Source organism: Chrysemys picta, chromosome 20 (genome assembly GCF_011386835.1).
Source record: "Chrysemys picta bellii isolate R12L10 chromosome 20, ASM1138683v2, whole genome shotgun sequence".
NCBI lineage: Eukaryota > Metazoa > Chordata > Testudines > Emydidae > Chrysemys > Chrysemys picta.
The window spans coordinates 1,882,662-1,895,177 of record NC_088810.1 but is presented as its reverse complement, the minus strand read 5'-3'; the positions used below and the strand labels follow the sequence as shown (position 1 = coordinate 1,895,177).

General features: G+C 51.4%; 1 protein-coding gene across 1 annotated transcript; it reads right to left on the bottom strand.

Annotated features, from left to right (window-relative positions):
* Window positions 1-1,009: 1,009 nt before the first annotated feature.
* Window positions 1,010-9,638, bottom strand: LOC135976733 (phospholipase A2 inhibitor and Ly6/PLAUR domain-containing protein-like). Its single transcript, XM_065574028.1, has 6 exons — window positions 9,419-9,638; window positions 5,405-5,558; window positions 4,116-4,217; window positions 3,265-3,411; window positions 2,127-2,264; window positions 1,010-1,459 (listed from the first exon to the last, which is right to left on the bottom strand). The coding sequence occupies exons 2-6, from the start codon at window positions 5,463-5,465 to the stop codon at window positions 1,242-1,244; spliced, it is 666 nt and encodes a 221-aa protein (XP_065430100.1). The 5' UTR covers window positions 5,466-5,558; window positions 9,419-9,638; the 3' UTR covers window positions 1,010-1,241.
* Between the last annotated feature and the right edge of the window lie 2,878 nt (window positions 9,639-12,516).

Genomic DNA, 12,516 nt, shown 5'->3' with positions numbered 1-12,516 from the left:
CTTTTGAGTGTTGCAAACATTTTACCACAATTTTTGTCTAGTGCAAAATGTTGTCTGTGAAACAAAAATGTTTTTGCAAAGCCCTAGGAGAAAGAGAAGGAGAAAGAATATGGGCTTGTGGGCTTGTCTATGCTACGAAGACACTACAGCAACAGGGGGATTTTCCAGTCAATGTAGCTAATCCATTTCCCCAAGCCAAAACAGCTAGGTCAACTGAAGCATTCTTCCATGGACCTAGCCACGTCTACACCAGGTGTTAGGTGGGCATAGCCATGGTGCAGCGGAGTGTGAATATCTTCGCATTCCTGAGCAAAATAGAGTAAGAAAGTGGGGGGGGGGAGGAAGAGAATTCACTCCCATGAGGCACCACGGTTAGGGATTCCCATGAAGCACAAGAGGAGTAACTGTGTTGCATCATGGGAGATGTAGTCCAACCAGCGAGCCCAGCCTCTAGAGAATAGATGAGTGAGGTGCATGTGCTAGAACTCCCAGGAGGGGTCACGGACACAGAAATATTCCAGCTTCCAAATCTCCATCAGAAAAAAAAAAATCGAAATTTTCTGCCGAACAAAACTTAAAATTCTGTGCCCCAAAAAATTGAGAAATTTCTTTTGTTTTCACATTCGTCAAAATTTTCTAAGGAAACGCCGACTTGCTTTTCACTCTGACAGGGAAGTAGGGGTTGAGAAGCAGCTTGGAACAGATGATGGGATGGATCTCTTGATGATTCCCTGTTCCCCTCATTCCCTCTGGGGCACCTGGCATTGGCCACTGTCAGCAGACCGGATACTGGGCTGGCTGGACCCTTGGTCTGACCCAGTCCGGCCGTTCTTATGTTCTTCTGGTACTGGCCATTGTCAGAAGACAGCAGATTGGGTGAGACTGACATTTGGATGGCCCGTTCTTATACGGTTATGCACAGGGAGTGACCCCTACAAAACAGGGCTGTGCATGCTGGGAAAATCCCCTCGGCCACCTCCCCTTGACAAGAAACAAGCAGACACCTGAATGGTTTCAGTACCATTTTTATTCAACCCACCGGATTCACTGATTCACCCATTTTAAGGCCATCTATGGCTGATGTCCTGCATAACTGACGTAGGAGAATTACACCTAGTTCCCCCTGCACCCCCATATAGAGCCCAACAACCTGTGATGAACTCATCTCTCCAAAGGCACCCCTAAATCCCAAGGGGTGAATGGGGGGTGGCTTCTCCAGGATCTTGCAGACAGAGGGCAAATCAGGACAGCTGTTTCACCAGGAGCAGCCCGGCCAATGTTGGGAAGAACGCCAGGGCGTGAATAGCAACGTTGGCGCCCTTGCTGGTAAGCTGAAGGCAGCTGGCTTTGGTCAGCGTATATGTCTTCTGGGAATAGTAGAAACTGCCATTGACTTTCAGGTTACAGGCGCTCTGGGTAGCACAGCCTTTCAAGACCAATTTGGTGGTGGTGCTGTTAACTGCAGATGGAAATAAACAGGCCATAAGAATCCGGAATGGCCTGGCCTTTTTGTCTCGTCCCCTGCCCCACCAGCCTGGGCCGCAGAGCTTTGCCAATAGCCCATTTTGGGGGGGTCGGGTTCCAGCCTGACAAACCGTTGGAAACACTCGGTTTTGAGTTGACCCAGAATGGATGGAAGCGGGTGACAGAAATGAGTTACCTTTGGGGTTGAAAGGGAATGTTTTGTTGGAGGTTTTTTATTTTGAAAGGGAACATTTTGTTTTTTTCCGGCAAAAACAATTTGGCAAATTTGACACACATTCTCAAAATGCTTCAGTTGGCACAAATCAGCTCTAACCCATTAGACCTCACTCTTGTCCCAGAGCTGACAATAGAACCCAGGAGTCCTGGCACCCAGCCCCCCCAGCTCTAACCACTAGACCCCGCTTCCCTCTCACAGCTGGGGATAGAACCCAGGAAAAACTAGGACTCCAAATGTTGATTGTCATAACCCTTCGATGCTGAAAAACAGGGGCCCATATCAATGAAAATAAAGGTGTCACTCAATAAATTTCACCAGTTGTAGGGTTAGGGAATTCTGGATTTCACCAGCTCTGGCAGGGATTCCCAACTGCCTGGGAGAGTTCAGGTCAATTCCCAAGCTACAGCATGTTTGGAGGAATTACCAAGCGTCCCAGCAAGGTCGATGCAACGATCTTGAGAGCCCGTGCAGGGGATGTTCACATTCTTCTTGCACTGGTCAGCGTCCGGCGAATCGCAGGCTGCGCACTGCAGCCCGTTCTTGGGTGAGCTCTTCGGCGGCACTGGGAACAATCAGAGAAAGAACCATGGGTCAGAATTTCAGGACACAAAGAGGCTCATGATGGAGAATCAACAGAACTACCCAGCCACACGGCTAGAACTCTCAGCCAGGATCGCCTCGTCTCTCGTCTCGGTTCCCGCGACAGCCTGCTCTCTGGCTTTGACCAATGCAACCTGGCCCCATTCAACTGCTGCTGCAAAAGTTCTCCAAGCCTGTCGCTTGGACCGTGGCACCCAATTCTTTGTGTCACTCCCTTTTTTCCATTGCATCAAACATCAGCCAAATGTCCCACTGAAAAATCAAATTTTTTTTCTACGGGAAATTTCTAAATGAGCATTTTCAATTTTGATTCTGGTTTTCAAAAGCTTTTCAGCTTTCGAGGCCAGGGGGCCGTTTTTTGCCAGCGAATGTAATAGACGGAATGAAATCTGTGTTTTCTGATGTTTTTTCCTGTAACGTTTCCAAACATCTCCAGTTTCAGGAAAAGGTGCAGAGCAGTTAAAGGAATAAAAATGAACTTTGCCAGCATTGGCGACATTTAGGAAGCGTTACAGAGAGAAAAAAGGAGAAAACTGGAAATAACTCAAAACTATGGGGTTTATTTAGTTACAAAATGCCAAAGGAAGAAGAAGAAGAGGGGGTGGGATGTGGGAGACCCAGATTCAACATGGGGGGGGGAGGGACCAACATTGACTTTTTACATTTCCAGTAACGTCTGAAAATATTTTAGATTAAACTGGAGTTGAAACAAAATTTGTTTCCAATTTTTCAGAGTTGCCACTGAACCAGGAAAAAAAAAAGTCAGTCTCTCTTCATTGTGGCAGGGGATGAAATGTGGCCAGTTTGAGTTTTTGTAAAACATTTCATACACGCAAAAATGTAAAGCTCATTTTTTAACCCTGTGAAACAGAAACAGTTTTGAAATTTCAAACGTTCGCCAGCAAATTGTTTTCCCGCCTGTCAAGCAGCTGCCCCTGCGAATGGCTGCGCTCGGTACGTACCGGCCACGGTTATATTCTGGTTGAAGTTGCTTTGAAAACACATGGAGCTGGTCCTCACTTGTTTGTCGGGCCCGACGGACAGGCTGATGAACTTTGCATGACATGTAGTGTTGTTCTCCATGTAAGCGTTGACGGTCACGTTGTTTCCTAGGTGCAGGGAAAAATGAAAACAAAAATCCGACTGCGTGTGTGCGCACACATGTGACCCACAACTCCTCCATCCACACTCCCAACACAACCCACCCACTCAGAACACCCACCTTTCCTCACACAACCCTCCCACAACACCCACACATACACACCCCACAATCCCTTCATCCACACACCTGACAACACACACACATACACTCTCAGCTTCCCCCACGCAACCCTCCCCCACCATACATAAGCCCCCGCCCCACAACAAACCCCACCACACACACCCTACACACAGCACGCGCATACACAACCCTCCCCCCACGATGCACAGCCCCCCACAACACCCACACACTCACCCCCAACCTCCCCAATACACACAACTGCTCCTACACAACCCACCACCCCCATAACCCCCCATAATACACATCCCCCCCCACCCACAACATGCACCCCACCCCACAGCACCCAACCCATACACTCTACACAACCAACATCCACACATCCAACTCTCCCCCAGAGCACCCACCCCCCCACCACACAGCCCATACCAGAAACAACCCCCACCCCCACACATGCACATAACCCCCCACACCTCATTTATTTCTCACCCTAATGGAAACAACCCGAAAAGGCCCTGGATTTTGGCTAATCCATTTGGGATAAGAACATTGTGGGCTGGAGGGAAAGGGGAGCGCCAGGCCCCTCTCTCTCACCTAAGAAGACCGTTTCCAGAGTGAGGATGCAGGTCCCCACCGTGCAGTTCTGTACAGGACAATTTGCCTGGGTCTCGGAGACTGTGCAATTTGAACATGAATCTGTAGGAAGAAACACCAAGGGTCTAGGGTTAATTCTGGTGGAAAGATCCTGTCCTTCTTCCCTTGTTTCCCTAAGGGTTTATCCTCATTGGGGAATTTACAGGTGTCAGTAATCCGGATTAGTTGAACCAGATTAAGTCCCAGTGTAGACACTTAGGGCAGGTCTACACTGCCCGCCTGAATCGGCGGGTAGAAATCGATCTCTCGGGGATCGAATTATCGCGTCTCGTAGGGAGGCGACAATCGATCCCCGAATCGACACTTCTATTCCACCAGTGGAGGTAGGAGTAAGTGCCGTCGACGGGGGAGCCACGGAGGTCGATTTGCCATCGTCCTCACAGCGGGGTAAGTCAGCTCCGATACGTTGAATTCAGCTACGCTATTCGCATAGCTGAATTTGCGTATCTTAAATCGACACCCCACCCCACCCCCGCCGTAGTGAGGACGTAGCCTCAATAAATTCAATTTAGGTGACTTTACGGGGGAGGTGAATGAAACTGAATTAAAGCCACTTTTAATCTGCATTAACCAAAAGTGTGAATTTAAACTGGATTGGTTAAAGTCCTCTGCGCACACTTTCTGTTGGGATTAAAGTGGCCTTCATTTGGTTTAGTTTTAATTCACTTTGGAGGTAAATTAAGAAACTGAATTAAGGTCATTTATATTCCAAATTAGATGGGTTTAATCCAGGTTAAAAATCACACCTTTGGTTAATTTGGATTAATTTTCCAGAGTGTCCGCCTGTAGGCAAGGCCTTTGAGGGGAGAATGATCAGAGGGGACTTGACAGAGTTACAGAGCAGTGGCGGAGGGTAGGTGGCACGGCCAGTCAGTCTGAGCCGGGGCAGTTCACACGAAGGCCATTTGCACAATTGGCACAAAGGAGCCATAAAATGGGTATGAGTTACTGGGGCCAATAGGATAACACTGGGGTAAATCAGGAGTGACTCCGATTTAGCCAATAGGGTGACACTGGGGTAAATCAGGAGTGACTCCGATTTAGCCAATAGGGTGACACTGGGGTAAATCGGGGGTGACTTCGATTTAGCCAATGGGGTGACACTGGGGTAAATCAGGGGGGACTCCGATTTAGCCAATGGGGTGACACTGGGGTAAATCGGGAGTGACTCCGCTGGAGCCAGTGGTTGAAAAGGACAATTGTGTTAAACGCGTGGCTTGGAGACTTACATTGGCCATTCGCTGCAGCTAGGAGCACGGTCAAGAGGCTGAGCACGAGGGAGCCCTGCATGGCGACCGGGAGAGTGTGGGGCTGGGCTCGGAGCCGGACTGGACTCTTGTTTGCCTCGGATGCACCGAACTCTGCAGCCACGGTGCGCACGGGCTGGGGGGGGAACACAGGAAGTGGAGAGTTCCAGGATTCCATGCCCTGGGGGGCGGTAGGATTTACTAGAGAAGCTGCCCCTGTCCTGCCCAGTCTAAGCTTGTGACTCACGGCAATGAATGAAAATGGCATCTCTAGCCCTGGGAACCGGCCCTAAAGGAAGTTGAGTCTGCAGCAAGGAGACAGGAGCTAACAGTACCAAATCCTCTTGCTGGGAGGTGGCACCATAACATGACTTTGCTGCTTCGAATCCAGAACAATCACCCGCAAGAACTGAAAGCAGAGGGAGACGAAGCAGGCTGCTCGCTAAGGTACAGAGTGCCAACCTACCCCACCTGACTCTAGATCACCTCTCCACGGATCGCCTCCAGGCACACACGCTGTCCTGCAGAGCCCCCAGCCTGCTGCAGGATCAGGAAAGCCTCTTCCCCATGGAAAGCAAATCGCTGGGTATTGTAACACTGTTTTCAATACAGCCCAGCAGACGCCAGCTTGGTGAGGTGCAAGCTGCCCCGTGTGTGCGTGTGTGCGTGTGTGTGTGTGTGTGTATTGGGGTGCACAAGCCCCAGGGTGTCCCAGCCACTAAGGGGAAAAGGGTCTAAAGGGGACGTCGGCCCTGCGGGGAGAGGGGTGAGGTCCAGTTCTGGTCGATGGACATGTGCTGGCTTTGACCCAGCTAGTACACTACAGATAGCAGTGACACACATTCACACACACAGACACACACCTCCCTTACACAACCCCCACCCACTCACACAACCCCCCGCAACCTCCCACCCACACACCCCTCCCATACACAACCCCCCCCACACACACAGACAGCCTCCCCTGTGACCCCACACACACACCCCCATACATCCCCTCTCATACACAACCCCACACACACAAGACCCCGCACAGCTCCCCACCTACATACCCCTCCACACACAACCCTCCCCCACATAAACAGCCTCCCCTGCAACTCCTCCTTCACACAACCTCCCCCACCTCCCCACAACCCCCCCACACACACATCCTCACACACTACCTCAACACACACCCCACACAACCACACCTCATAAACAACCCCCTAGACACATAACCTCCCCACACACCCCTCCCACACACACCCCTCCGTCACGTCCCTGACAATCCCCCCCACACCTCCCTATAACACAACCCCCCCACTCCTCTCCCCACCCACACACCCCACTCACCTACTGCCCCACACACAACTTTCCTCCCCCACTCACAACTTCCTTGCACACTCCCCCACAACCCTCCCCCACACACACACCCTGCCTCACCCCACACAACCCTCCCCCACATCTGCTCCCCCCCCACAACCCTCCCTAACACAACCCACCCCCACGCCCCTTCCGCCCACCCCCCAGCCATGCATGTGGCCACACTGCTATCCACAGTTCAAGCAGAGCTAGGACAGGTCCCTCTTCCTGGGCTGAGCCTGACCCCTCAGCTGCCGTGTGGACAAACCCTGAAGGATTAACAGGGGCAGACTGGTGGCCCCCCCCCCCCCACAGCTGGGGCGAGAAAAGGCTGCAGGGCCAGGGACCCCTGGGGCAGAGTCCTTGGGCAGCTGCCTGGCTGGGCTGCCGGAGGCAGAGTGTGAGTGGGAGTCACAGAAGCAGCCTGCGAGGTTGTGCCCCAGCACCCTTCTCTGCAGTCTTGGGGCGCTTTCCAGTCAGGCATTGAGTGACGTGACTACACACCTGTCCCGTGTCGTTTGTTCTCCCCTACTTACTCCATCCTGTCGTCAGTAGGGTCCAGAGTCAACACGCTGAAGCCAGAGTCTCTCAACTCTTCACTAAGGTTCCTGGTCCTGACTCACTAGAGTAGCTTCTGCCCCAAAAGGGGAGAGAATATTAAAGATCCAGGTGGAATCCTAGCAAGGAACTACCAGACACGGCGCTAAACGGTCACTGGCCAAACAAAGGGGAAATGGAGGCAGCCGCAACTGCAGGGGGCGCCAGCAGCTAAAAACAACTGCAGACAGCAAGTTGACTCTGAACCCTACTGATTGCCACATTGCTCATTATTGCAAAACTGAAGCAGGTGCCGCCAGCCAGATGGGCCCTTGGAATTGCCCTGGTAGTAGAAAGTAGCTTTAAAGTGTCTGGAAACAGCCCCTTTTAGTGCAGCCGAGAAGGCAGATCTCCTATTTTCCTCCTGGGAATAAAGGACGAGCCAAACCCAGGGTAACTTTTTCAAAGTGCCTGTAGGTGGAAATTTTAAAACTCTGAATGGAGTTAGGCTCCTAATTCCCATTGAACCCAAGGGAATTAGGCGCTTTATGAGAATCCACTAGGTTCCTGAGACTTTAAATCCGACTCCTATTTGTGTTACGAGACAGAGAAAACCGAAACAGCCAGTTTCTTCTTATCGCATCCTATCTTATCTGCCAGATAACAGGCCAAGAGAGAACCTCGGTTTTGCCCAGTCTGGCAAATCCTGTGGACGAAACCTCGCAGCCTTTTCCGAAGAATTGGCTTGACAACGGGGATTTTGCCCTCTGGAATTTCCCCAGGATAAAAAAATCTCCGGTCAGAATTTCTTCCCCCCATTGGGTGATAACATTTTTTCCCCCATGTGGAAATTTGAAAAAAGTAAGAAAGCAGCGCGGGGGCGGGGAGGGAATCGACCTTTCCTCATTTCTTGTCTGGTTTCCCCAGTTAGAAAACAGCAGCAAAGGGTGAAAGTTTGAGTTATTTCCCCACAAACACACACACACTTTCTCAGCCCTTTTGCAACCAGAAAAAAAACAAAACCGAAGTGTTACTTTGGCTCGCTTAAAGAGACAGTTAAACAGGGAGACAAAGCAGCGGGGGCTGATTGGACAGAGCCCTGCGCTGCGCTTCAGAGGACCGATGAACTACTCATCAGGCTGCTGCTCGCAAACCCCTTCCCCGTCGTGCCTCGGTTTCCCCATCTATAAAACAGGGGCTGTGATTAGTATTATTTTAAAACAATCAGTTACTTTCTCTCTTCTTTTAATTTTTGAAAACTTTCCCCACTCCACTTTTCCAGAGGAAAACCTTTTAGAAAATGAAGAGAGGGTCGGCATTTTCCTACCATTTCCACAGGAACAATTTCTGGATCCCGCCCGAGATCCAGGGGGTTTCCCTGTCATGCCAGGTGCCCCACAGACCCTGCCCGAGACACAAAGGCTCTTCCCATTTGACACGTGTGCCTGAGCCCCGCCCAAAATCGGGGATGGTGAGTTCCCCATCGTGCCAGGCACCACCTGGGCCCCACCCGAGATCCAGAGATGCTCACCAGCATACTGGGAACACATAGACCTCAAGTGAGATCTGCAATGGCATTTAAATTACATCTTAACCCTTTTATCAGCAGCAGAGCTGGTCAGAAATGGGAAGGGGAAAAAAACCCAATAAGATCCAGGTGCTTTTCATGTTTCAGAAATCTTCTCACAGCTCTCTTTTTGGATTTCTTCACTGGCGTCTTTCGAGAGAGTTCTTTGTCTCCCCCCCCCCCCCCCCGGTTCTCAATCGAAATCGCGTCTCGGGCCTTTTCCCATTTCGCAATGGTTTACACACGCAGTTTGCCCCCCTCCGATTGGCACGGACGGAGTTATTTACTGGCAAGAGAAACCGTATTTCCAAATTCGGAGGGAATTCGTTGTGTGAAATTGGGGGGCTCCGGGATGGAAAAGGAGAAAACTTACTCCCTGTTCAAAAAACCTGCACGGTTTGGTTGCAAAAACGTCAGTGCGGGTGCGAAACTTCTCAGTTGGGTTGGAAAACGTCGATCGGCTCCTCGGTCCCAGTTTAGGACAATACTCCTGCGTGTGAATTGGGGTCTCGTGGGAGAGGAGAGGGCAGTGGGCCAGGGACGGCTCTTACCTTCAGCCTCCCAGGTCTGGCGCTGGCGAGGATGGGGAAGCAGGTTCTCTGGCTATGCAAACTGGACACTCGTTTATATAGATGGAGGAAGCAGCGCAGATGGCTCCTGATAAGGGCCCAGGTGGCAGCTAGCCGCAAATTATCTCACTGGGCTGTTCTCAGATTAACCCTTTGCTCGCCCATGGGACGGATCCGATGTTATTGCTTGTTTCCCTCTCGGTTCTCTGTGCTCCCTACCGTCACCGATCTCCGCCCTTGTCTCTGTTTACGTGACTGGGCCCCCCTCGGAGGATATTTAATCTCCCAGGGCCTGTTTCCCAAACGCTGCTGTCATGGGACATTCCCCAGGCTGGGGTTCACCCCCATCCCAGAGGTGGCTGCGTTTCAGTGCTCTCCTAGCCTGGAGGGATCTCAGCTCCCTTGGCACGTGAGAGAGAAAGAAACGTACCAGGGTAGTACCTAGAGCTCAGGGACCCGTTGTGCCAGGCGCTGCATAGACATGTCGACACTGTCCTACCCTGAAGAGATAGATTAGAAGGATGGGGTGTATGAGGATAGATAGAGGGGGTGTGGGGAGTATGAATGGGAGAACAAGTGAATGTTTCTACTCCCTAAGCCTCAGTTTCCCTCTGTCTTCCTCCGATCTCCCAGCTCCTCCTCTCCCCTGGCTGGTTGCTTCAGACTCCTGAGAAATTCCATTGCAAGTGGCCGTTCCCCAGAAGCGGCCGGGCGTGCTGAGCTGTCTGATCAAAGACTAAATAAACGTAAAGGGTAATAAATAAGATAAGGCGGGAGTCGAGCTGCCAAGGACGAGAGCCGTGCCATGGAGGGAGCGGTGATGTTAGACACTGGGAGAGTCAGGAATAGATTTAGTACTTGAGATGTGCCCATTGGCCTTGGACACTGGTCATGCAACAGCAGGCGCAGACCCCAAGCGCCGGCCCTGGGTGCCAACCCCCGGCTCCACGGCAGCGGGCACTGACCTTGGAATCCTGCAAGTGCTGGCCCAGGGCGCTGACCATCAGGGCAGTGGTGGTGCCCTCCCATCCATCGCCCCCAGCCCAGGTGCCTCACCCCCCACCCCTCCCTCTGGGTCTCCATCTGCGAGGCCTTGCTGTGATTCTGTAATTAAATTCCCCCAGCCAGGTGCGACGTCATGCGCATGAGACCCAGTACCGTGAATACCTGCACAACCGGAGCCACATCTGGGGTGGGCGGAGTTTATTTTGTGGGCGGAGCTCGGGAAAAGCACCATCCCCTTCACCCGTCCCCAATGGGACCCCCAGGTACCGCTGGCCCTGGGGCTGAAACTGTGCAATTGCTGAGTGTCCGGGAGGAAATTGGGTCCATTAACCCCTTGGCTTGTTTGGAGCAGAGGGGGAAGACTGGGGCTGAGGAACATGTCAGAGTGACGCTGTCACAACCCAGTAAGATGGAAACACTTATTCTTCATTCCCCAGCAGGTACCCTGACATGTGGCATGGGGTACGGCCTCCCGGAGACCTGCGAGACTCCTACCGAGAACCGCACCGTAACGACAGCTACAGGCGGCTGGCTCTCGGGGGCAAGAGAATCTACACTGGGTAGGTGACATTGCGTCAACCCAGGCCAGCGCGATCATCTCGTCTGACCTGCGGCACATCACAGGCCCCAGAACCTCACCCGCCCCGTCCTGTACCAGACCCCGACCTCCGGCTGAGTCACTGACAGCCCAAATCGCGGGTTACAGACGTCAAGTGACAGAGACGCCACCGTGGACACTAGTTCAAACCTGCAGGTGACCCATGGCCCACGCTGCAGAGGAAGCTGAAAACCCCCTGGGATCTCTGCCAATGTGACCCGGGGAGAAAGTCCTTCCTAACCCTCAGTGTGGTGATCAGTGAGACCCTGAGCGTGTGGGCAAAACCCGCCAGCCAAACACCTGGGAAAGAATTCTCTGGAGTAACTCAGAGCCCTCCCCACCTAGTGTCCATCACCGGCCATTGGAGATATTTGCTGCCAGCAGTCGCAGATTGGCTACATGCCATTGAAATCCTGGCCCCATTGGAGTCCGTTGTAAATCTCCCATTGACTTCAGTGGGGTCAGGATCTCACCCCTTGAGCTTTATCCCCGCAATGGACGGCTGCGCTGCAACAAGCGAAGCTGCTTTGGGTGGAAATGCCCGTTCTGAATCGTGTTAGAAAAGGAAATTGGCGCTGAGATCCCTTGGACACGGACGGGCTCCCGATGTCCTGTCTGAAGCTGATAGTCACCTACTCAGGGCTGAAGCCAATAGGAGGTTCTTCCTCTTGCTTGGGATGCAAATTCAAGATAGTTTTTGCCCTTTGACTTAAAGAGATTCCAAACCGTCTCCATGTTCAACTCCCTGAGCTCTTCAGGCCGGCGGATTTCACTAGTTCCCTTCATTTCTCAACCTTTGGAATCGAAAACCTGAGTTACAGACCTGGCTTTGTTCATCCTCCCACTGAATTACAGAGATTTTAAGATTCCTGCCCTTTATCCTGTAAGAAGGACGCATAGCACAGCTTTAACGTAGTCTGTCATTATCTTATCTAATCTATCTATCCCCACCCCCATCTATCTAGCTATCCCCAGATACCCCCTCTATCTATCTATCTATCTATCTATCTATCTATCTATCTATCTATCTATCCCCATCCACCCCCTCTATCTATCTATCTATCTATCTATCTATCCCCATCCACCCCCTCTATCTATCTATCTATCTATCTATCTATCCCCATCCACCCCCTCTATCTATCTATCTATCTATCTATCTATCTATCTATCTATCCCCATCCACCCCATCTATCTATCTATCTATCTATCTATCTATCCCCATCCACCCCATCTATCTATCTATCTATCTATCTATCTATCCCCATCCACCCCATCTATCTATCTATCTATCTATCTATCTATCCCCATCCACCCCATCTATCTATCTATCTATCTATCTATCTATCTATCTATCTATCTATCTATCCCCATCCACCCCATCTATCTATCTATCTATCTATCTATCTATCTATCTATCTATCTATCCCCATCCACCCCATCTATCTATCTATCTATCTATCTATCTATCTATCTATCT